Source organism: Hermetia illucens, chromosome 2 (genome assembly GCF_905115235.1).
Source record: "Hermetia illucens chromosome 2, iHerIll2.2.curated.20191125, whole genome shotgun sequence".
In the NCBI taxonomy this organism is placed as follows: Eukaryota; Metazoa; Arthropoda; class Insecta; order Diptera; family Stratiomyidae; genus Hermetia; species Hermetia illucens.
Window position 1 is genome coordinate 132279013 of NC_051850.1, and position 26255 is coordinate 132305267.

The window sequence follows — 26255 nt, forward strand, 5'->3', positions numbered from 1 at the left end:
AAATTTCTATTCCAACTCAATTATAGGTTGAGGAAAATAAATAGGAGTTGGCACAAATAAAAAGTAAGGGCAGGAAACGTAGAACGTCAGTTGGTATTTTCTGTTACTGGTAAAACAAATAAAAATAAAAATTGTGAAAATCGATATCATTCGCTCCAGTAAAGTTAGATTTGTGGGAAATATTATTACAAAACGCCTGCACTGCATACTGTACTGAGTAATGGGAATAACAACACCGTATACTTGCAATTTGGTTTTCAATCAGTAGGCGGAGATCTTCAGGTACCAACTGACGATTTGGAAAGCCCCTTCTGAGATTCTATAAGTATTTTATAAGTATAATTAATTTATAGGTTTGTTAAATATGGAATACAGCAGACTTTTCAAGAGAATGTGCTTTAATTTCATTGTCATGATACTTAATGTTGTGCATGTGATAAGCTAGGGGAGGAAGTGAACTCGGGGGCATGAAATTAGGAGATTGGTGCTTAAGTATTTTGACCGCTCTTCTTCCAGGTTTAGCATAATTACCGCGATTTTAAAATTAAGTGGAAAATATATTGCTTGATTAAATGTAGTTTCCGATTAGTTTTGCCAAATAATTTCATCTCAGTAGTCGAATCTAAACCAATTTCTGAAATGTATTGGCTTTATAAAGTATCAAACCCTTTTACGGGTATTTATCAGCCTAAATGCATAGCAGCTTGTATTGATTAAAGGCTTCTTCGAAAATCCCGGCACTATTTTTCCAGCTCCTGGTGTTCGGGTTTCAGTATTGCCCGTTCGCATATAAGACAATTTTAATATCCCGGTTTCCTGGTTTCACTAGTAGGTTGGTTCATTGCAGTGATGTAAAAGCCCCCGAGGCATTGTAGCGCCATATGCGTCTGTAGCACGTTGACATAGCTAGTCCACCTTATCATCATTTTGAGCCGTCAGAAAGGGAAACCTCTAGTGGATCAATCATATATAATATTTTGGTATTGTCCGTTGTCGCTTTCGTAGTTTTCGATGTCGAGAAAATGGCGCTCACGGTGGGTGTAGTCTTGATTCGCACGGCAGACCATCCGTGCCCTCAAAGAGATGCCGAGATATGTCATGTAAATTAACGAGCCAATCCTCAATCATCCAGCGGTGAGGACACAAAAATTCTATAAGAGTCTTTTAATATTTAGTTAGAATACTTGATGTCATTACGAATTTTGCACATATGCCGAAATATTTTCAGCTTGCCCTATCCGGTTGGTTTAGTAATAATGTTTTAAATGGCTTTTTAGTTATCATTTTCCCCAACTCAGCACACAAGCCAGGGAATTACATAAGCTCCAAAGGCTGGCTTGCGTGTGTATCAGTGGGGCAATGAGGACATGCCCAACGGCATCCCTGGAGGTCCTTCTGGGATTAACCCCTCTCCATCTGCACATACAGATGCAGGCAAGGAGATCAATATTCAGGATGGCCGGTAGCATGAGTGAGGCGGGGAGCTGCCTAAATCGAAGGAAGATTGATATCCTTTCTAGGCGGTATCCCGAATTACTGATACCGAGGGACAACATGAAAACGAGGTTTCACTTCGATAAGAAGTTTGAAACACGTTGGAGTAACAAGACAAACTGGGAAAGCGTGGCTGCGACATACGGCTTAAACCAGCAACTGATTACTTGGTACACTGACGGATCCCTCACAGCAGAGGGAGCGGGTGCCGGTGTCATTGGTCCAAGGAAAATGTACTTTGAGCCAATGGGCAGGTACACTAGCATATTCCAGGCGGAAATTTACGCCATAGACAAATGTGCCTCCTTTAATCTGCAAAGGAACTACAGGGGGCACAACATAGCTATTCTCACCGATAGCCAAGCAGCGATCAAGGCACTTAGGTCCAACCAGGTGAACTCTAAACTGGTATGGGAATGCCTTGAGAAACTGAATACACTCGGCTCGTCCAACAAGGTCTGGACACTTTGGGTTCCAGGCCATGCTGGGCTGGAAGGCAATGAGGCAGCGGATGAACTAGCCAAGAAGGGAGCAGGGATGCCTTTATACGGGCCAGAACCCTTCTGTGGAATCGGAAACGGTTTCATGGCTATGAATCTAAGAAACGAAGAAAAACGGTTGAGGGAACTATATTGGGCGGGCCTACCAGGGATGGAGCAGTCCAGGGTGCTTATTGGGGGATACGAACCCATGCGCACAAAGGATTGCTTAAACCTCACCAAAAAGAACCTCCGAATCATAGTGGGAATTCTCACTGGTCATTGTCAGCTGAACTACCACCTAGGGAAGCTAGGGATATCTACGGACACTGCCTGCAGGTTCTGTGAGGAGGAGGACGAAACCTCTATGCACGTCCTGGGACAGTGTCCAGCACTTGTGCAAAGTAGGTCGATACATCTGGGAGAACACTTAATACCAGATGCAAAGCTGAAACTTCTGGAAGTGGGGAACATACTAAAGTTCCTAACGGTTACTGGCCTGCTTGAGATACTATGATCAACAGGTACACTATAACCAGTAAAAGGGGCACAATAGTTCTTCAAGGACGCGGTGCGACTTTCCCTTAACAAAATAATAATAATAATATCATTTTCCCCGCAAAACCGTGATTATCATAAATGGCGCCCAGTGTGGGGTGTATAGTGTAGTTTATTCCAACCGTAAATATGGAAGCTGCAATTTAATCTCTTGAGGATATCAATCATATATATCAATTAATCGAGGAGATAAACGAAGCTATTTACAGTAGAGGAGATTCTTTTTTGCTACAGATGGCATAAGATACATGGTAGGTTTTGCTTTTTTCCAAAGGACTTTCTTGCCCTTTGCTGGACCTAACCGGTTTTCATTTTTTTCTGGTGTTGTTAGAAACAAATTCCATTCCTACCGTACCAAAATCCTTTTCTAGTCCATGGGTTGCGGTTCACCAAGTAACAGCCATTCGCCTTATATTTTCTAAGTTTTGCTCTAATGGCACAGTATTTTTAGGCATCCGTTTCTCCTTTCGGTCGCTAGTCCAATCATCGAAGGTTTCAACCTTTGAATTCGTTTGGTGAAAATCGATTGACATCAAATTCGGAGTGTTGGTGACAGGTCCCGCGACAGGCCAACGAACAAAATGCATACAATGTAGTTACAAAGATGATGATTAGATTGAGTCACACGCCTCAGAGAAATGCTAGGGCATCAACCTCAGTCGACGCGGCAGGACGGGCCCCGATCCTCTCGAGAAATTGGCAAGGGTTCTTGACGCATAGACGGCGTCAGGACGTAAGCAAGTTATCCCGAACAAAACAAATACATGTCTGCACGCTAAATGTTGGTACCCTAACTGGAAAGAACGTGGAACTCGCAAAAGCCCTTCAGAAAAGGCGCATTGATATCTGCGCTCCGGAAGAAACCCGATCGTCTGGTGCGAAAAGCTACGACATTGATCACGGTCGCGATCGCAGTAAAAATGGCTATAAACTCTCTATTTTGGTAGCCCACACACTCGATATGGTGTTGGCATTGCCATCTTAGATGCCGCGATGCCATTAAAGAAGTCGAACGATTTGATGATCGGCTGATGAAGTTTACCAATATATCAGCTGATTGCACTATTCACTTCTTCACCGCGTATGCACCACAGACAGGTCGACCTGATGCCGTTGCCCTGCTGTTGCAAACATAATAATAATAATCGTTGGCACAAGAATCCTATTGGATCAGGGCCTTGAAGTGTGTTAGAGCCCTTCATTCAAAACCGGAACAGTACATTACAGGATTACAATACCCTGTAGGAAGCAAAGTGGTTAGCATTACGTTCACCCGAGATTATTACCCTGATTCGACTCAGGTACTCATTCACAGCTGAGCCGACTGGTATCCGACATCAAATCACGATATAAATCCCACTGAAAGACTTGAACCGCCTGGTGCTGTTCGGACACAGATAATAGTTAAAATAATTCTGGAACACATCAAAGAACATCTCGAAAGCTTGATCGACAGAGAGTAGGCTGGTTTCCGGCTCCGGTGCCTCCTTCATAGACCATGTCAACACCCTGCAGATAATTTTGGAACAGTACGTGGAGTTTAGCTATTTGCTGCCGTTGCGCCTCATTAATTTCGAGAAAGCTTTCATGGCGTGAACAGGGAGTGTATCTGTAGTGTTCTACGTAAGAGGGGTATTCCAGAGAAACTAATAGCTATTATCAGAGCGATATATGATGCGCAAAATGACACGTGGTGCACCGAGGTAAAATCTCAGAGGATTTTGTGGTGGAAGACAAAATTTGCTAGGCTTGCAACCTGTCACCGATATTATTTCTTCTTGTTATCGGTATCCGGAGGACGTGGAGGAGTTCAATGGACAATGACATCTTTCCTCAAGCACCTCGACTATGTAGCAAAGAGCAAACAGGTATAATATATGTTTGCCCCCTCGCCGGGTCGTGGGCCTTGGCTAAATGGCTCTGCTTTTGAGGAGAGAGTATTGAAAGTTTTGATCAATTTGTATATCTAAGAAGCGTGGTTAGCGCCGGCGGTGGCGTTGCTGTGGATGTCGTTCGACGCATTAACAGCGATAAGCATTCGCTGCCATATCTAAAATCTGAAAAAACAGTTGTCTCGAAAATAATGTTCTTCCTGAATTGTTATATGGGAGTAAGACGTGGAGGGTCACCTTCACTGTTACTCGGAAGCTTGCCCGCGACGTACCATCGAAGTACGCTGGCCTGATAACAATTTCATTGCCGGCTACGCCATGAAATCCAGTTTCTCAAGATGACGGATGAGTGGGCCGTTCCAAGAGAATTTAGCACAGAACAATAGAGGTTAAGTGCGGATGCCTCGTGCAATCTTGGAAGGAGTTGAAACGCATTTTAGTGGACCGTGTACGATAGCGCGTAGGTAGTGTTGACGCGCTATTCCCCACCAAAGGGTGAACAGCAAGCCTCTGCCCTGGACGAAACCGCAAATCATAAATTTTGTAGTCTGCCATTAAGTGGATGGCGGACTTAGGAATCCCTCGATTCTTAAATAAAATTTATATACTTTTGATTTGACGCCGACGATGAAAAACTACATAGAATACATAGCGTCGCTAAAACTGCCACAGACACTATCCTAGAGATGCTTTCTGTATGTAAGGTCGGGAATATTTTGAACCATGTCACGCAATAGGGTCTAAACCCAAACCGTATAATTCGTAAAAACATAGAATAAATGCCACTTGAAAAATACATATATCTAAATGCCTCCATTGCCAAATTCGTTTGCGGGCGAAAAAAATCCTTTCGTGATTAACAATGTCGTAGTAGTGATTAACATGCTTGCTGCAATTATTGGTTTTGAGTAAGGAATATGGGAACTTATCCGCTAATAAAAATTGAATGTGTTCTTCAAATAAGGTGGCGATAGGAGCACTGAATCATGTTTGACCTACCTGACGGTGTGTTGGTCAAAGAGCATTTAGTACCGCAGGGAGAAGTAGAGCCTTTAAATCCTCTTAGCCGACCAGCATCATTACTGGACTGGATCTTCAGGAAGTTGGTTGTGATTGGGGGTAGTGCGGAGGATGGAAAAGTGATCATTGCTTTTACGGACCCATTCTCAAAAACTACTCAATCCAAAAATTAGACGATGCTGCCATTATACGGTGCCCAGGCCTCCAAAATACCCCTTATACCGATATCTGTTTCAATAAAGGTGAAGTTATTAAATGTATTTTTTTTAGAAATTCACTGGGAGCTCCTTTTAAGTTTACTTTAGAAACATCCCATTGCAGTATTCGTAGTATAGGCTATACTATAGGGCATATACTACCAAGTTTGGTGAAAATCGTACTATTATTAAAAAAAATTATAATAGGTCAAAGTTGTCACTTTTGTGCAAAACTATTGCATTATTGCTGAAGTGATTTAACATCGGATACCAATCGATTCAGCTGTGAATGAGTACCTGAGTTAAATCAGAGTAATAATCTCCGGCGAGCGCAATGCTAACCATATTGCCTCCTACAGGGTACTGCAATCCTGTACTATACCATTACGGTCTTCAATGAAGTGCTCTACCACACTTCAAGGCCCTGATCCAATTGGATTGTTGCACCAACGATTATTATTATTACTAAGGCTGACTTTACATGATCAGTACTTCATCAGTCGGGCGTCAGTCAGAATGACAAAATTATGGCAAACTAAGCATTTAGGGTATATCAATGACAGATGGACTGATGAAAATTTAAATTTTTAAATGAAATCTGTCAGTCTGGCTGGTCTGATGATAAATTGAGTGTAGTGCAGTTGTCACTGTGTTGTTCATCAAAACATGACTTCTGCATTATTTGGATCTTTAAATGTATGCAGCGAATATCGTCGTCTTGTTTATAGTAAACACATCAGTGGAGAGGTCCATTTTTAAGGTTTTGTGTGAAATAAAACGTTATTAAAATCGGTTTACTGCCTGTCTTTTTTTGTCGATGGAAGGTGGAAAGCTTCAAAAGCTCCTGCCACGCGATTATGTGGGACTCTTACCCACTAAAATCAACTCTTTCCATTCCACTCTCCCCGCGGGACTCCCATTTGGTATTACATCGCGGGGGTGGATCAGAATTCATTCTGCGCTCGTATTAACATTCGTGTTTCTCTCGTGTTCAGTCTTTCGGATGACTTCTTCCTGCCTAAGCTTCTTTCCGATGGCTGCAATCAGCTTTTCGACTTCGGTCCATATCCCTTTTGCTTTCACCATAAGTTCCATTATATCTTCTTTCGCCAGAATCTCAATGGGGACCATTCTTGCTATCACGCTTCATTAGATATTGTTCTGTAAGGGCAACATGTTCGGAGTACACTTATGTGATACGCAGTTTCAATCTTTCTCTTACTTGCAATATTTTTCAGTGCATCTGCCCATACTAGGGCTGCATACAGTAGGATCGAACTGACCACCTTCGAAATAAAGGGTCGACGGCTCGGCCTTGGGCCACCTATATTTGGTAGCATTCTCGCAATAAGCGCTCCGATGTTATATGCCTTGGTTGCTGCACCCTCCAGATGCAATCTGAAGTTTAACCTATGGTCAATCGTGACGCCTAAGTACTTAAGCGCAGACTTAGAATGAATTGCTTGCATTCCAACTTTGATATTCATGGAAGTGCACTTTCTCCGCTTGGTAATAAGTACTACTTCCGTCTTATACTCTGCGAGCTGTAGACCAGCATTCTCTAACCAGGATTCAATCTCATAGACTGCTTCATTTGCATAAAGCTCGACTTCTTCGAGAAGGCGTGCAACAACCGTTATCGCGGACGATAACCAATGGAGGTCGCACCAGTAGGAAGGTCTAGGGTCAGTACTCCGTTATACATAATAATCCCCAAGAGTGGCCCTAGGACAGACCCTTGTGGAACTCCGCATGTCGTTTGGTGTAGTTTCATTCCTTCATCAATAGGCAACGATACACACCAGATACTTCGCCACGCCTAAGTTGATTAGGGACTCAAGTATCTTGCCCCATCTAGCGGAATTGAAGGCGTTCTTCACATCACTGCACAACATTTGTCCTCGTCAAGTGCGGTCTTAGCTGTGTTAGCTACTAGCACAACTGCACCCGTTGTAGACCTCCCCTTTCGAAAACCGAATTGATTCTCGGAGAGACCGCCATCCTTTTTGGCAATTGGAAGTAATCTGTTATAGGTTACTCGTTCGAATAGTTTGCCAGTATTATTTAGAAGGCATATCGGCCTATAGGACGAAGCTTCACCCAAAAGTTTGTTTGGCTTGGGGACTAGTATCAATTTCTGCTTCTGCCATTGTGCAAGAAATGCTCCTTCTTTAAGGCATGTGCTGAACGCCTCGGCAAACATATTTGGTGCTATTTTGACTACTGCTGAGGATTCTATCCAAGCCAGGTGCTTTATTTCCAACAATTTTTTTCGCAGCGTCGAGGACCTCGTTTTCACTAACCATGGGAACTTTGGCGGTGTCTTTCTCGACAGCGGGAAGGTTAGCGGTACTCATGTTCTGTAGGAAAAGATCCGTTACTATTCCATTAGGCAGAGTATGGCAAGAAATTGGTGACTTTCGATATTATTGTCTTATAGGCGCCACTCCAGGGGTTCGTGTCGGCTTCCTTACATAGTGTTCGCTTTTACTTTTTATTATGGCCACATGTAATTTCTTCAGAGCGTTTTTGTATTCTTCATGTAACTGCTGTCTTCCACCTCCTGGCCTTGAGGCAGGCCTTGCGGCATTCTCCGATTTTAGAGTTCCACCAAAAGTTCGAAACTCGCTTTTGGGATACAACACACCTCGGCATGGAGGAGTCAGATGCTCGTCGCAACTTTTCGCCGATCTGTAAAGCTTTATCTTCTGCGCTTGCTTCAAGCGCAGTATTTTGCTGAATAACTTCTTCGAAAATCTCCTCGTCAAACTTATTAGCTGCCCACTTTTGCAGATCCTTAGCTAAAACATCGCTAACAAAAGTGACATCTATCACGGACCCCATTTCTCACTTTCGGAAAGTGTTCACGCGTCCAGTGTTAGCAACTACAAGATTCAGACGAGAAAGAGGCTTGAGTAATATACGTCCTCTTGCGTTCGTTTCTCGGCTGCCCTATTCTTCAGCCCATGCGTTGAAATCGCCAGCCACTATCTTAGGGCTATGGTCGTTTGCATCCATGGCTAGCCTCTCCGCCAAAGAATGCAACTCCTCTCTCTTAAGGCTTGTAGCCGCATAACAGCTGTAAATAGATATCCCGCCTATTTTTGCTCTAGTGAAGCCACTCTCGAGAATCTTCGTGGTTCCTTCTATGACCCGATTTCCGCATGTTCATATCGCTGCTTTTCCACTCTTATCCGCAACCCAAACGCCACTATCTAGACTTTTGTCTGGCAGAGCAGGTCCTGAGCCGCTTGGCAATGGTTCAGGTTTAGCTGTTGGAATCTCATTTGCGCATAGTGTCGATCGCCTTCCTATACACCGAACATGTGCTGCTGCCTGTGATATGGGCGTTGGCAATAGGTACGTTGCGCGTTGCGTTGACAATTCGTAAACTTTTGCAATGTGGCCTTTATTGCCGCATCTACGACATAGGTCGGACCTATCGTGAACCCTAGTACATTTTTTCGCTACGTGTCCAAATTCCAAACACCTGAAGCATCTTTTCAGGGTTATCTGCTTGCGTAGCCGGCAGACAACCCAATCAATCCGAACTTTACTGGCAGTGATATCCCTTTTGGCCGCTTCAAATGTTAGACTCATCGACTCGGTTTGTGTGCCGCCATATGCCTTCCTTAGCCGTAGAATATCTCGCTCCTGGACCGACTGTATTCCCAGCTGGGATTGTAGGGGTCTGTCCGTCACACGCATTTTCCTCGGAGAAGGTTATAGCGATTGACACCAAATGTTGTGGAAAAGTAGGAACTGTGGACGCTCACGCATATAGTGAGCCGCCGAATTTAAGGGGGATCCCCATACATGCAAAAGGGGGGGGGGGGTAAATATTTTTTTCACCAAATATAGTCGTGTGGGGTATCAAATGAAAGGTCTTAATTAGTACTTTCCGAAGCCGGTATTAGTTTTGACATTTGTTGGAAAGATGGGGAGTGCGCGGGATTGAAAGTGATCGTTTCCATAGCCATATCCTTTCCAATAAAGTTAATGATAGTATATTACTTTATGCACAACACCTTTCATGCTGAAGCCTTCAGCTTCATGTTTGCCGACTTGTTTCTATTTCCTTTGAAAGAGAAATATTTGTATTAATCGATCATCGTTTTATACCTTTACCGATGGATGCAGTCTGCAAAGTGGTCGATTTTTAGCTTTCGTCTCCGATGTATAATCAGTAATCTTTTAAGGAGGTCATCCCGTGTGTCGGATCCGCGGAATCGATTTTTTTTTTTGGCATCAATTCTATCTAGATATAGTGTAGAATATATGGGCAAAGTGATTTTTTGATATTCGGAGTCGTTCGGAAATTATAGTGTTAAACACGTGATAAGTCACATGCCAGATTTATGTCGGTCGCCGTAATAAAGTTCGTATTAATCGGTCCGAATGACATTCGAATGACTTCGCTAAAAGGACAAGAATTGAAGCTAAGGCTGTACATGTGTTTCTTGAAGAAACCTGAGGTTTATGGACTAGGTATAGTAGATTAATGGCCAGTTAAGGTTTTATGGCTAAAACTCACATTCTACTTTTTAAATGCGTTTTTCTCGAAACCGCGTGATGAAAATTGGCTACCACCATGGGTTTATAAATTGCTCTGTATTTTAATAATGAACTATGCGATTGGATTGAAAAAATTACTATGCACGCCCAAGATATTAATAAATCTATGGTACAAAACAAATACAAATTTGTATCTTTATCCAGTTCTTCACAAAAAATTTCTAAAAAAAGCGAAAAAAAACGGCCTTTACACGGGATGACCCCCTTAAGGTTTTGTTTTACACATAATACATAATAATGTTTTGTTGTGTAAAACAAAACCTTATTATGTATTGATAAAGCGGATGGTAGAAATGGCGGCGGATACATCACACCCTTATTAAATGCTAAGATTCAGGGTCACAGCATATGTAATATAAAGTGGAATCCACTGTCCAGCATGGCCAACACACTTGTAAACATTTCAAATTCTCAGCGAGTTACGATTACGACATCAAAAGCTGACGACAAATTTAACTGACACACTAAGTTCTAATTGGGGCTTTACTAGGCTTCTAGGGATTTATTGATGTTGCCAATTTCAGTCAGTAAGTTTGCACGCATAATAGGAAAGTAAGCGCGTGCACAACATTCCTGTACTTCTGCTCCACACATTTTTCAATATAATCGTCATTACTAATTAATAGAATTAGTTCCAAATGATAAGAAACCCGTTGACACACCTTTGGGTGATAAACATCTATTGAGCAACTAATCTCAACCGTTGATTGACCATGAGAAGTAGACAAGGCTGAATGTGGGTAGGTACAATAGAAATGCTATCAATTTTTAGTTCTTCTTGAACTATTTTTAGGAACAATTCCATGTTAAATAATTTTCCGAGCTTGCATTTCTATCGAATCCGTTTATCGCTTAGAAGTTTTACAGTTCAATTAGCTTCATTGCGTCTTAATAAAATCAAAGGTCATTCCAATGGGCTAAGTCCTGTATCGCGTTGACAAGTTGTCAATACAATATGACTACCTATTAATGGTAACACACCCTCTTGGCCTTCCAGTGAAGCTCCTCATGTTTCGAACTGCTTTTAAATGGTTTAGTTTTTCACCCAAATTGAAGGGTGTCAACAACTTTTAGATACAGATGTCTATAGGCTTTGAAGAAATACATCATTTACCTTATTGAAGTACTGCGTGTAGTTATTACAGCACGTTCGACTAGTGGAACTTCACTGAGAATTGCTTTCACGTAGTATGAAATCCATTTCAGTTCTGGCCGCCATTCAACCACTCTCAATCACATATTACATTATCACATTCATTTAATTATGGTTCTAAATCGTATATGGGGGTCTTAGCGCGCCACAAGCTATTTAATAGGAAAGGATTTACGTAGTCTTATATGTGCACCATACATACATATACATTCGCCAAATGATATTTGGTTTCGGTAATTAGTGCTATCAGGAGGAAAGGATTATGTTGTGTAAGAGTAAAATGACCTTTCGTGTGGAACGGAAAGATTTGGTGTTTCCTAGAAAGTTTCTGTGCTTTCTAGACTAATTACGTTACATCCATGAATATTTGGGCCCGGGACTGGTCAATAAACATTGCTCGTTGTTCTAAGGATTTTCTTATGCGTGCGAGTTACCTTAGTTTACTGCTTTAGGAACAATTGAGAATTATATTTAGAAGCTAGAGTTCAAGGATAAAAAGGAATATTTCAAGCTCTCCATTCATAAAAGAAAATATCAAAAGTGAGTCTTCAGTGTTTGAACTTTGCCAAAGTGAGGGAGTTGAATATCATAGCGTGTAGAAAGCAAATCTATAGGTTTGTGAATTTAAGGGGGTCATCCCGTGTGAAGGCCGTTTTTTTGGCTTTTTTAAGAAATTTTTTGTGAAGAACTGGAGAAAGATACAAATACGAATTTTTCACTATAGATTTATTGATATCTTGAGCGTGCGTAGTCATTTTTCCAGCCCGATTGCATAGTTCGTTATAGGGCAATTCATATACCCATCTTCAAAAAAAGGTGATTTTCTGCTGCCACGCTAGAGGGCACTGCGATAATCTTGGAGAAAAAAAGTAAACAGCATTTTAACGTACAGGCTTAACTACAGTCCGCAAACTAGGATTATTAAAAAATATTAAAAACTAAATTTTTGGTGGCTTGTTTGAATTTTGGTGTTTTTTTACGGCTTCTTCAATGAATAAAAAAAACTACTGAGTGAATAAGTGGTGAAAATTTCAAAGAATTTGGTTGGATAGATTTTCGGCTATGAAGGCAGCCTATTTTCAACATGCGGTTTCGAGAAAAACGCATTTAAAAAGTAGAGTGCGATTTTTAGCCATAAAACCTTAACTGACCATTAATTTGCTATACTTAGTCCATAAACCTTAGGTTTCTTGAAGAAAAACAGGTAAAGCCTTGGCTTCAATTCATATGATTTAAGCGAAATCATTCGAACGTCATTCGGACCGATAAATATGAGCTTTATTACGGCGGTCGACATAAATCTGGCATGTGACTTATCACGTGTTTAACACTATAATTTCCGAACGGCTCTGTATATCAAAAAACAACTTTGCCCGTATATTCTACACTATATCTAGATACAATTGATCGCAAAAAAGAATTCGATTCCTCGGATCCGACACATGGGATGACCCCCTTAAGCTTCAGGAAGTAGTTGATTAGCTAGGCTGTTTAACTTGTTCCTAAAATTTAAGCACCTTAGAATAATATTTTCGGTATATTGGAATTTCGGTGAAGGTTGAATTTTTAACCTCATTCGCATCTTCAAAACCGCTGATAACTCGTGGAAACTGTCACCCTTTAAAAAGTTGTGGACCTTTAAAGTAGGTTTTGTTTTATATCATCACGGTAAAGTTTAAATTTTTCAACCTTACTCCATTTAAGAGTGAGGATAGAGAGGGTATGTAGTTGGAATGGGAAGGTTCTCTCTCTCTGTTAACAAATTATGGTGGCTATCCTCTCTGGAAAAGTTATGGCGTTCCAGAGTGGGGCCATCTTCATGTCAAAACGATAGAGCTTAACTTCGAACCCGATCACCGTAAGCGGAAAAAAGGGAATGAAGGGAGAAGTGTGAGATCTTCTCTCTCAATCCTCCTAAAAAAAGGGAGGGGGGGCACCTCCGTTGAAAAATTTCGGCACTTCAAATGGGGAGTATTTTGGTATAACGAGGATAACATTTGTTTTATCAGCGCCACCCTGGGAAAAGGTAAGGAGGGCATGTATGTGCTTTTCCATCCCCGCAGAAACCCATAAAGTTCACTATTTCTTAAAAAGTTGCGGCGTCTTGAAAGAGGCTATTTTCGTATCATTAATAAGCTTATTGGTAGGCCAATCATTTTTGCAATGTGCAGGATTGTCACAGAGGGTGTCCACGCACCAGCATTTTCGGGGTGCATATATACTATATTGGCCTTCACTGGATTTATGCGCAGCTCCGCCTTTCTGCATCAGTTACTACAGGTTCACAGTCTGGTTTGAATTCCGCCACATAGGGTATCCTTATATTTGCCCCTACGGATTAAAACAGTATTATCAGGGTAATCCTATACCTGTATTCTAGTGTTTGTTAGCTCTCCTAGAAGTTCATTAACTCACATGCCCCACATTAATAGTAATAATATCCCGCCTTGTGGACAACCTTGAGTACTCGGTACTTTCATTTTCCTACATTCTGCCCACTCAGAAAGCTAGGGTGTTTCCCACTTCCTTGAGTATTAGGACATCTCGTATCTCTGTGTGCGATGTGTTATCGAATGCATCCCGTAATATATCCGCTAGCTGATACAGAGCAGTTTCGGTAGACCGATTTGCTTGGTAAGTGTGCTGACATTGATGTAAGGATTGGGTGCTAGTACGTTAATTCTAAAATAGTTGTCCATGACGTTCTCCACTGATTTAAGTACGAACGATGTCAGGCAGATTGGTCTGAAACATTTAGGGGGAAAAAGATCCTTTTCACTCGCTTTCGAATAAAGACCACTCTTGCCCGTCTCCATAACCTCGGTATATATCCCGAGGCTATGCTGCCCCTTAGCACACTTAGGAGAGATCCTAAGATGATTTCTAGGCTTTTCTGGAGTAGTGCTGGGAAAATGCTGTTTACTCTTTCGCAAGTCTCCAATTTACCCTTTTCCTTATTAAAAGCTGTCTAGCGTTCTGGCCTACGCCATCGCTCCATCTCAGGCGGGCTGGATCATCCTCATTGATACCGATTGAATGACTCGCTCACCGCAACCTGTTGAGCCGGATTTTATCCACAACCAGACGCTCATAGTTATGTAGGCTACTGAATCGTCCATCCTCATGTAGGAGACCAAAAATTCGCATTTTTGTTTGCTAAGAACCCAGGTTTCCGAGGTATACATAAGGACTGGTAAGATCATAGTGTTGAGCTTGAGCGTTGTCGCTATGGTGAGAAGTTCGAACGAAACAGTTTTTGTAAGCTGAAAAAGGCTCTGCTGATTACCAATAACCATGCGTGGATTTCATCATCATAGTTGTTATCGGTTGCGATTTTATTTTTTTCTAGTTACGATGTTTAATTGCCTTTCGGTCGTCTACCTCGATCGTGAGAAGTTTGCCTTTTCCTTCTTCTTGCTTTTCAAAACTCTTTCATAACCGCGTGTGGAGATCCTTGTTTTGAGTAATTAGGAGGAGTAGAAGCTTCCCCGTCTCAGTCGCTACGAGTTTGGGAAGTTAGAGCGTCACCATATGCTTTGGTATATCATCCTCACGGCATGCCAATAGTTCCGTTCCCTTCCCTCCTGGTAGTCTAGGGATTATAGCCTTAAGCCCGTCCACCGTGTCCTCCGTCTGGCGAACATATGCTACTCACTCTATCCTCAAACATCTTCATCGCGATGAGGTCAATTATTTCCTGCTCCTCACGAGTGAGTAATTGCTACTTTCGGCAGTATGGCCAGTCGAATGTTCCTTACCGCATTAGCATTGCTAACAGCGCGTTTCCTGGTCACTGCCTTTCCCTCTGGCTACTTCGAGATTTGCGCCTCTCTTGGGCTCGGGTTCAGGTCTCTTGGGAGGATTTCCGTATTGCGGGCTGATTTTCAGTGCTTCTCGCTTTCTCGGGTTTGATGCAAAAGGCTTAGGTCTGCCCTGAGCCTCTTTAAGGGTCTCATCTAATTTCAGGCCTTCCTGTAGATACCATTTGCTACCGGCGCCACTGTGTGTGTGTGTGTGTGTGTGGTGGGGAGAAGCTACAGCTTCTGAGCACTCAGGCCGTGTTGGCCCATTGTACTCGCGTCCCCCGTCTAACGGAATATTCCGGATTCGTTAACGTATCGTAGGATTTCCGTTAGTGGATGTGATGCTACCCGTCGTAATTGGAGAACATCGGCACCAAAGATTTGATGCCTGATGCGTCCATAGGCGGGGCATTCACATAGGAAATGCTCCGTGGATTCCGCTTCCTCATTACAGGAGGGACACGTATCATCTTCGGTAATTCCTATTCTGAACATATGCCCAGCTAGTGAATTATGGCCTGTCAGAATGCCCACAATACACCTGCAAGTCCTCCTGCTTTTCGACAGGATAAACTTTGCGGTACGTATGTTGGGTTCTGGCAGGAAAAGTTTGGTGTGTCGAGCAGCATTAAGGCTCTGCCACCTGTCATTATGGGAAACTTGTTCCCAGTTTTTGAAAACAGATTTAGCCAATGCTACTGATACCCCAATTGCTGGCTCCGGTCCCGGCATAAGGGAGATTGACCCCTCTTTCGCTAAAGCGTCCGAGATTTCATTTCCTTCTATGCCACAGTGACCAGGTACCCAGAGTAGTTCCACCGTATTGAATCTAGACATAGAATTCAAACGGTTTCTGCATTCCTGAACGATTTTCGAGGTGATCAAAGGACTGCTCAATGTCCTCAGTGCAGCTTGACTGTCACTGCAGATTGCGATGCGCCTGCCCTTCAATCGCTCGTCAATCACCCAGTTTGCCACCCTTAGGATCGCATAAACTTCGGCTTGAAAAACCGTTGCATATTGTCCCAAAGGAAAAGCCCACTTCTCGTTTTTATTCGAGAGGTAGACTCCGGCTCCAGAACCCTCTTCTGTTTTTGAGCCATCCGTGTAGAAGACTTCCGTATATCCCTCCACGCATTCCTCTGGGTCTTCCCAGTCCTCTCTACGCTTCAGGGTAACTACATATCTTCTACCAAACAGATGTATGGGGACACGAGAATCGGAAGGCATTGTAAGAACTGGATTCAGTCCTCCCAGTAACTCTTCCAATGCTCTGTGCCCCCCACATCCGTTGTTTTCCCATAGATCTAATCGAATTAGCCTATGGGCTGCTCTCATTGCAGTGCTTTGAATAAATATATCCAGGGGCTGCAAATTGAGTAGTGCATTCAGAGCTGCGCCGGATGTCGTGCTCATGGCACCAGTGATACCCAGACAAACAGTTCTTTGCAGTGCAGCTAGTTTACGGTGAAAACCTTTTTGTCTCACTTTAACCCACCACACTACGGATGCATATACGAACATCGGCCTAATGATGGCAACGTATATCCACATTACCACATGAGGTCTGAGTCCCCATGTCGAGGCAAAGGTCCGTCTGCACAGCCCATAAGCTGTGAGAGCTCGTTTCATCTTTACCTCTACATGTTTGTTCCAAAGAAGTTTTTTATCTAGAGTAACCCCCAGGTATTTCACTTCTTCGGAGAGTTGAAGGGTAGTACCCCTCATCTCAGGGAGGCAAAGTCCATCCAGTTTTCTCCTTTTTGTGAATAAAACCATTGTGGTTTTATTTGGATTAACTGACAAACCATGTCTAAGGCACCAGCTGTCTATCAAATCAACGGCACGCTGTATATTCCTACACACCGTTCCAAGATCCCGATCAACAGCAAGTACAGCCACGTCATCAGCATAAGCTTGAGCGTGTATTGGCAAATTTTGCAGTTCACATAGCAGTGAGTCGATCAGCATACTCCACAGAAGCGGCGAAAGCACACCTCCTTGGGGGCAGCCCTTCGTTGCCTCCGTAGTCAGGTAGCGATCGACCCCTACCTCAGCGCACAGCAATCTTTGCGTTAGCATAGCATGGATCCACTTAATTAAAGCATCATCAACACCATGCGCTCTGGCGGCATCACAAAGTTTTTGAAAAGGCGCACAGTCAAAAGCCCCTTCAATGTCCACAAACACCCCCATCGCGTACTCACCATTCAAAGTTGCATCCTCTATCTTTGTGACCAAAGAATGAAGAGCAGACTCACAGGACTTTCCACGTTGGTAAGCATGTTGGTTTTCACTAAGTGGGGGTGACCTAAGTGCCTTTCCACGAATGTGACGCTCCACCAGTCTCTCCAAACCTTTCAGCAAGAATGAAGTCAAGCTGATCTGTCTGAAGTTCTTTGGATTAGAATAGTCATCTTTCCCAGGTTTCGGTATGAAAACTACCTTAACCTGTTGCCAAGAAGAAGGCACGTAGCCCAGAGCAAGACATCCTCGAAAAATATTTCTTAGAGGTCGCTCTAAATGCTCCATACCCTCCTTTAGCATTGCCGGATAGATGCCATCCATGCCAGGTGCTTTGAAATGTTCAAAGGACAGTATCGCAGCTCTCACCTTTTCAAGGGTAACAACCGCTTTCGCAGTGTTACAGTTCCTCTTGCAACACTTGCGTGTTGAAGGGGTTGCAAGAACCGTCAACTCTCCCCCTACCACTTCTCTCACCCGTTCCCCCGGGTGGTGTACTTCCAGGAGGGTCTGTACTGAGTCTAGTCTGGAGTTCGTGAAAGTACCGTCGGGTTTTCTAAGAGAATCCAACTTGGCCGACTCATCCCTTTTGAGGACTCTGCACAGCCTTGAAGTCTCCCTTTCGCCTTCCAGTTCCTCACAGTACGCTCTAAAGGAGTCTCGTTTCGAGCACCTCACGAGCCTCTTATATTCACGTTGTGAGTTCCTGAAATTTAACCAGTCTTCGTTCTTGTTACTTTTGCCAGCACGATTTAGAAGTCGCCTGGTTGATTTCCTGAGTTTTTGCAGTTCTCGGTTCCACCAAGGAACTGTTTTACCGCTCTGGCCTCGGGAAATAGGACAAGCCTCTTCATAACACTCTAAAAGTGTGTAGTTCAGAGTTTTCAATTCATCTTCCAGCACCAAAGGAGTCCTTAGTCGCCTAGGGAACTGTACTTTATTGCCAAGAAGTTCATTGAACTTTGCCCAATCCGTTTTCCTAGGGTTCCGTCTTTGTACTGCAGACTGTTCGCCCGCAATAGTCAGATTGAATTCTATATATCGGTGATCTGACAGTGAGACCTCGTCTAGCACTCGCCAGTGTGTAATCAACTCTAACAATTTTGGGGTACAGATTGTTAGGTCAATTACTTCGCTTCTTCTCGGTCCCACGAACGTAGGGGCGCACCCCACGTTTGCAGTCATAAGACCAGCTGAAGTGATGAAATCAAATAGCTTCTCTCCTCTTGGATTGCATTTGCTACTGCCCCAACAAATATGTTGAGCATTCGCATCGCAACCTATTAAGAGTTCGAGACCACTTGATTCTGCATACGCCACCAGATCCCTAAGTTCTTGCGTCGGTGGAGGATACAAAGAATCATAGGGTAAATAAGCGGAGGCAACTATGATGTTTTTCCTCTCGCCATTTATCTGGTATTGTATGATGACCGTAGCTAAGTCCTGGGAACAATATTGTCTCAGCATAGTTGCCTCTAACCGTCTTGACATCAGGACGCAAGCTCTCGGTCTTATGGATCTTTCGTCGTAGAAGATCCTAGCCCCCTTTCCTGATTCAATACCACAGATTCTGTTAAATCGAACCCACGGTTCTTGCACCAGAAAGATATAGGGGAAATCCTGTAGCTTTGTCATTCTCGCTGCCAACAGGTAGGAGGGAGCTTTGGCATGCTGCAGGTTGATTTGACCAATCTTTATGTTTTTCGACATAAACTTAGTCTATTGTCTTATAGAAAACAGTTAGAAGCGTATGCGGCAGTCCGCGTATGACGGGGTTTCCCCCACACCGTACCGCCAGAGACTCGATCCCCTCGTGATTGATTTCTCTGAGAAAAGCCGTACTTGGGAGTACCGCAATTCCCATGTTCTCATCCACGAAAGATCTCACCTCATCCCGCAGAGCATTCGTCTGTTTTCTACTTAGCACCTTACTTGGTTTGCGGTGTCCGGGTTGCATAGATTCGATCACTTGAACTGGCATCAAGTCAGTTTCGTTCACGTCTCTGGCTTCCCTTCCTTCCGCCTGTTCCTTGGAAGGTGTAGGAGAAGTTACTAGCAGGTAGGATTCACTCTGTAGTCCCTTCCCCAGTGCGAGCCCCCATACGGGGGTTCCACCCCTGTATGCACTATCCTCCGCGCACATCTCCATTGTGGGAGAGCGCACCGAAGATGCTGCAATTTGCTCTATGTTATGTAAGTCGAAGACCATCATTGTTCTTCGCTCTCAAAATGGAGATGATGCCCTACAGTCTCCTGATATGACTGAATTTCAGTCTATATAGGAAAAAGTGGAGCACCATATGGTGACTTCCCCTGAGCACATTTAGACTCTGTTGGTCCAGTTCGAATACCAAGTTGAAGCCCTCCACGTTTGTAGATTGGTCCTTCCTGGCATTCATGAATTTTACCCTCCAGTGTCCAAAGTCCATGCCCGGGTTCTGTTCACCCAGCAAGCGGATGATGTCCTCTGCCTTCCTTCGAGGGCCCGGTAGCCAACATCCGACATGTTCTGTCCTGCGTAGCTCAGTGTTCACAATAGTGAACTTGGGCCGACCGCCGGAACTCAAAGTTGGGATTACCTGCTGGAGCCACTTTAAGGCAGCCTCGTCAGCGCACTCCAAATGTAGAAGCCCATCACGAAAACCTTGATCGTTAAATCGTGGCTTCGTTCCAGGCTCCATCATTTTCTTCCACAGGCATTCCTGGAGGATGGTAAATTGTCCCTCTGACATTTTGCCATCCTTGGAGGAAACTCCCACGGCAGCAGTCAGAACAGAGGCCGCAGCTTGCGTATACGTCCTCTTCCTTCCCGTCTTCGTGTTCGTATTCCTGTGGGAGGGACCAGCTTCATTGAGATCTCTCTCGCTGATTTGATCACCTCCCGGCACACCGGTCCTAATCCCCGCGAGACGCGTGGATGTAAGCCCTGGTGCGGAGCACAATAAAGCGTCGGCCACAGCAGATGTGTTGGTCTTACGCTTCTTGCGCGCATTACCGCTGACTGAAGAGTCTGGTGCGTCCAGTGTGGATCTTACCGGGGTTTCCAGTTTATCCCCACCTTCCGCCGGAGATTCCGCTACCTTGCGTCCGATTTCTCTGGGCGTTACCGCGCCTAGTGGTACAGCCACGTCCATGTCCTCATTCCCAAGGTGCTTCATCTTCCTTCGCAGTGCTCTCTTCTGCCGTCGGCTTAGGGCCTTTCCAGGTTCACGGTGTTCGGACCGCTTGGATCCATTTCCACATACTGGCGTTGAACCAGTAGCGTCCACGTCACCAGCTTCCCGTTCTTCCGCTCTTCCCAGTAAGGATGGCGGAGAGGCAGGATTCAGCCTGTAGTTCCCCCTCCTTAGTGGCCGAAGTTCCCTTCTGCCAGGCCTTTCTCTTCCGCTTGCGGGTAGATTTGGGCTGTAGTACCGCGGACGGGCCGGCCGTAGTCGGATTTCCAGTTTCTCCCAATTTGAGAGCTTCCGTACTTTCCTTTCTGGCTAACTTCGCCGTAGGCACTAAATGCAAACTTTCCACTGAGTCGGAAAGCATGCCTTCTACAGATTGCTCTATAGGCAAATATGAACGTGGTGAGGCCTCCAAAATCCGCGCCTCGGCCGCGACATGATTGCTCATGGTCGCGGGTGGATTCGAAGTCTGTGACTTCTTACCACTTGGAGAGTTTATATCCATTGTTTCCATATTCATATTTTGGACACCCTTAGTGTAGCAGTAAACTACTACAGGCTCCCCCACCACGACAAGGTGGTGTCCGAGGGGGAGCCGGCGCCACTGAGTCCTGTCTCCTTCCTGTCTGATATGATTTTACTTTTGCTTGTCTCTGCTTCTTGAGCGAGGACCTTTGTTGGTTGTAGTTTTCGTAGGAGGTCAATATTCAACTTCTCATTTCTTGGCTGTGGTCACCTGGCTCTCAGTGTTACGAAGATGTGCCTCTATTTGAGGGGCCATTTTGTGTGGGGTTAGGGGGTCAGGTTGTTTGTTTTTAGACCAGGTACCAGTGAGGCACCGTTTGAATACAGTCAGTTACAGTCGCTCAAGGTTGACTGAATGTCAGCGTTAGTGAACTTCCTCAGTCTATCGCTGACCTACTGAACTCATCATCATGGACTTCGCGTCAAAGATTAAGTTTTCAAGTCTTGTGCGCTTGAGATTAGTTTCATACTTTCTACCAATGTAGCCCTTAACTCTAAGCCTTTTACATCCATCGGATCGACTAATTGCATGTGGGTATACCCTTGCAAAATAACGGCTCATGACACTCAAAGTATCTTTTCAAAGAGTTCAGCTTTTAAAGACAGCGGGCGACCCGTTTGCTATACAATTGTGTTCCAAATCTGTTGGTGGTGGTATAGTTTGCGTGTCACCATACCTCTTCTAGAGGCTGCAAATAGTCATGCAGTGCAGTGTTGGTTTCTGGCTTAGATGTGACCTCATTTACTCGTACGTGAATGCAGATGATCTTATTCTTTGAGCATGCATTATGGCATTCTCCCCAAGCAATTTTTTTTTTCTTTTCAAAATCCTACAGCTTTGTTTGGACCAGACTTTTTTAACTTCATCATTAAGCTCTTCTATTTGGTCCTTCTGATTCTTACTGACATTTCTTGGTAGATTTTTTTGGAGCGGGAATAGTTTTACTTATTTTACTATGACTGCGTAGGAAATATTGCTCCTGTTTAGGATAACAACTGTTTTGGGGCTCATCCTCCCGTTTTCTGGCCTCTTTGGCTCAAACTTAGTGCAACCACCGTGTACTTTTCTCTTGAGTCACGGCTTTCTTGCTTCGAATTGTACTGTAGACACTACTTTTCCAACTATCGAGATTACAACCCCTTCCTCAGAGTGAATTACCCTATTTTGGTTTTTAGGCATTTGCTGGTTGCGTTGTTTTCTCTTTTCTGACACCTTATTGAGGCCTACTTTCACTGATAGCGGAATAATTTAGATCGGTTAGTTCTCTCCCTCCCTGTTCTCTATTGTTAAGTATATGTTATGTCTATCATCACTGACTATGTTGATTCAATTCAACAGTTTAGCGTGAAGTAGAGGAAAAAGTAGCGCATCGGAGTTATGTTTCTTTTCCATTTTCTGTACCGCATGATCCTTCTTTTCACTACCCTTTTCTTCACTGCACTATCTCTCTTCGCACTACATAATTGAGAAAGTAAACAAGTTGCTAAATATCGCCACTGAAATACAAAACGACCATCAATAGAAACACTGTGGGAGGGGTGTTCCTCGCACGCAGTTGGAAATGGTTATGTATAGCGTCTCTTATAGAGATTTTGGGGCTATGAACACATCAGGAGGTATTCAGTGAAAGGCGCCATTTAATATTAAGTGTGAGGAGGGGGCTCCCCATTCTGGCAAACTGTGGTGAGCTCTATTAACACTTTGTGAAACAAGCTTCAGTTTTGGCTCTGGTTTTCTCTGAATAAGGTAGGTGAATGCGCCGTCTGACTTTTAATTAAATGCCTCCCTGTTATTTGAGAACTCTCGCTCTCCGCTTTAGAGAGGGTTCAAGTCAGGGAATTATGTTTATCATACTTTTCTGAGGAGCCGACCGTCAACCATAGATATTTAACCATTGGTTTTGACTGTATAATCATCTCGCTGGGTAACATGGGAGGCAGAGTTTCTTTTTAGTTAACATGATTATTTCTATTTTTTCCGGGCGGAAAATTGAAATCATAAGTAAGCATCCATCCGTTTGCCCGTTGCATCAACATACCCACGCTGCTTTCCGTCTGTTTAACAGTGCGACCGGCTATAGGTGCATAACACCCTCTGATTATTGTAAGATGCGTTTCAGAGGTTCGGCCCTAGGATGGATCTCTGTGCTATACTTGACGTGACATTCGCTTTCCTCTGGCCTCTCAGTGTTCCATAGAGTACCGAGCGGTCTCTTTAGTCATCCTTCAAAATCCGCAATAGGTACTCCGGTACATAGGTAGAATGAATTTTCAAGTATGCCTAGCATATTTTCCCATCTTAACCAAAGCCATTCTGACATCAAAATTTACGAGGAGCACCGTATTTAAAAATGGACGGTCGTGGGGCTCAGTTCGATGAGCCGCATCCACGATCTCCATGGCAACGTCCACTGTGGACTTTCCTGTTCCAAAACTGATTACTGTTCGCACACTGGGAGTCGCATCACTTTTCGAGACTTCCTCTGCATTTGGATGGGTTTCATCAAGTGATGCAGCCGGTCTTCACTGAGATACTTTTCCAAGGTTACTACCCAGGAGAAAAGCGAGCATAAGGCGAGCTGGAGGTTCATAAGTCCTTGCTTGGGCTCATCAGGGCCGTCACTCCCTGAGTCGTGAGCGACCCGTTCAGGATCGTAGACGACCTCTGAAGTCCTAGGTCCATTCAGATAAATAATGAGAGTATAGTATTAAAAAATCGTGGTCAGCAAAAGGAACCAAAGAACAGTATTGGTTCTGCCAGTCAATAAAAATTAGGAGTATATTTATCTGCAAAAATTACGAACACAAATCAAGAATTTGGCTCACGGGATTCTATTTTACCTTGAAATTTACACGAAGAGACGCCTGTTGGCAACTTTTGACAAGCTTTCTCAAATTTCGTGTCGCTGGACATCATTTTGGTTGTTCATTCATGTTGAGTGAAGCTCATCCAGTTGGTAAAAAAAAATTGTCAATGCGAGTAGTCAAGTCTTAGATCCGTCTTCATCTTTTCCAATTGACTGGCAGATGAAATCGGTTCTCACCGTCAGGGTCTTGATTCAGCATTCTAATTAACTTGAGTATATTTTCACTTATTCTCACTGGTCTCCTTACTGCTGGGGAGCTTTTCACATACTATAGTACAGAGATATGTAATAATTTTTCAACCATTTTTATTTCAGGGACGTGGAAAATCTTCCCGTGAAAGTAAGTATTCTTGTTTATTCTTCACTAATATTCTATTTAAGGCTTAAAAAGGTTTGTATTTGGAAATGAGATTTTAGTTGCACAGAATGGTTAACAAATAACAAGAGGCAAAACTTTGATGGATTATTTTCCTTTCCATTGCTCTCACTTTAAGATATTTTTAATTAAACTTCCTTTTTCAGTTACTTTTATTTATTTATTAAAAGAAGCTAGGGAAACTTAAAATGCTCTGGACTGTATGCTTGTACACACTTTGTTAAGTAAAACACTTTATCGCATGATTCCTTATAGTCTTTTGCTAAAAAATATATTTTAAAGTATTTTAAGATGATTTATGAAATTTAATTACTTACGAACATCTTGACAATGGAGGAATGCTTCTCGGGCCAAAGGTCGTAATTCATCTGGCACAATGATGTCAATTTGAGCCAACATACGTTGATTGATGATGTCTCCTTTCTTGCTTAGCTGTCGAACAAATTGATTTCATCATTGATTAAATCATATTTAAATATAATTAGAATTATAAATATTTAGATTAGAATAATTTGAACAGTCAACTAACCGTGCCAGTCATTTGGGCGATACACCTTGTGTAGCACTTGCGATGAACAGTATCAAAGAATAAACGAGCAATTATAAGAATGAGAAGAAAAGTTGCAATGTTGCGGTAAATTTCTCTTTAAATAACAAAAATACATACTTTCAACTCGCGATCTTCAACGAAAATTCCCTTCCTTAGATTGTCGAGCATCTCCACAGATACTTTATGTTTGGGTTGGCAAAGCGAACGCATTGTGTTTAAGGAAGCATCGAATTGTTTCATGGAAAGCTGTAAGGAAGATTTTTCAAAATCAGACTAAAAGTGTATGGAAATAGATTTTATACTTACACAATCATACAATTTGAGATATCCACTAAAACTAAATAAAAATAGAATCTTTATTGTCTTCATTCTGAAGAATTACTCTGACTGATTGCGGAAGTTGAACTCACTGCAAAAAAATACGCTGCAAGGTTTTATAGATTCGGAGGAAATGAACTGTTGTACTTTTATTAAAAAGATTGCGTGAATTTGTAGTATTTTTATAATTACTGGATGAGTTCGTGATAGCTGATTGCATATAGTGTCAAGAAAATAATAGTGAAGACCCTCAATTTAAATCAATTTAAGTTTTGGATTTAATACCGAAGTATATCGTGTTTTATGGCATTTTTTAATTAATAGATGATTTTCATAACAGTTTTCTTGCGATGTTACAAGTACTAAAAAGATGTTTGTTGCATAATTATCTTTTCGACATTACAAATAATCAAGCTATAATCGAGTCCACCGATTAGGTTTACAAAGCTCGGGATTATTTTGTGTGAAACCCATTGATTTGTCTGTCATCTCTATGATTAACCTGTCTCCAAGCAGTGGGAAAACTGTCTAATTGCGTAAACGACACAAACTTTAAACAACCTGCATGAAGTTGTCAGCCACGTCTCAAAAGAATGTTACAAGATTTGGTTGACTGCGGAAATGTTTGGATGGATCGATGAAAGTAAAGAACTGAGAGTTCTGTTGTTGACTGCGAGCGAAGGGGAGCGTGACGAACTGGATCTCCATTACGGTGAAAAAGGCGAAAAGTACAATTTGGTGTACCCAGATCCAAAAGTAACTCCACAATTGAGGTGGCGATTAAACCAGAAGTTGCCGCAGATATGAAAGATCAAAGCAAGTAAGTCTTGCGTTGTTCCTGTGACGAATGTTAACGATAGACTTCTCATCCACGATGATGAGCAGCTAAAGATCTTTAAGACCCCAGATCCTTAAGGCCACCAAGTTTCTTGTTTTGGGTACGACAACTGAACGGGCGTTCTTCCTGCTGTCAGGAAGATTCTAGCTAAAATCATCCTGGAATACGTGAAAGAACCACCCGACACCTTGAT

The 26255-nt window shown here is 43.0% G+C and overlaps 2 protein-coding genes across 2 annotated transcripts in view; one reads left to right on the forward strand and one right to left on the reverse strand.

The window, feature by feature from the left end:
• Positions 1 to 26255, forward strand: part of LOC119648332 — a 45091-nt gene that overhangs the window by 13834 nt on the left and 5002 nt on the right. The window contains exon 2 of the mRNA XM_038050026.1: positions 24296 to 24320. Within this exon, the coding sequence (XP_037905954.1) occupies positions 24296 to 24320 (25 nt within the window). The remainder of the gene's footprint in view (positions 1 to 24295; positions 24321 to 26255) is intronic.
• On the reverse strand, positions 24495 to 25373 carry LOC119648331 (general odorant-binding protein lush). Its single transcript, XM_038050025.1, has 5 exons — positions 25213 to 25373; positions 25024 to 25152; positions 24886 to 24921; positions 24674 to 24788; positions 24495 to 24618 (listed from the first exon to the last, which is right to left on the reverse strand). The coding sequence occupies exons 1-5, from the start codon at positions 25273 to 25275 to the stop codon at positions 24530 to 24532; spliced, it is 432 nt and encodes a 143-aa protein (XP_037905953.1). The 5' UTR covers positions 25276 to 25373; the 3' UTR covers positions 24495 to 24529.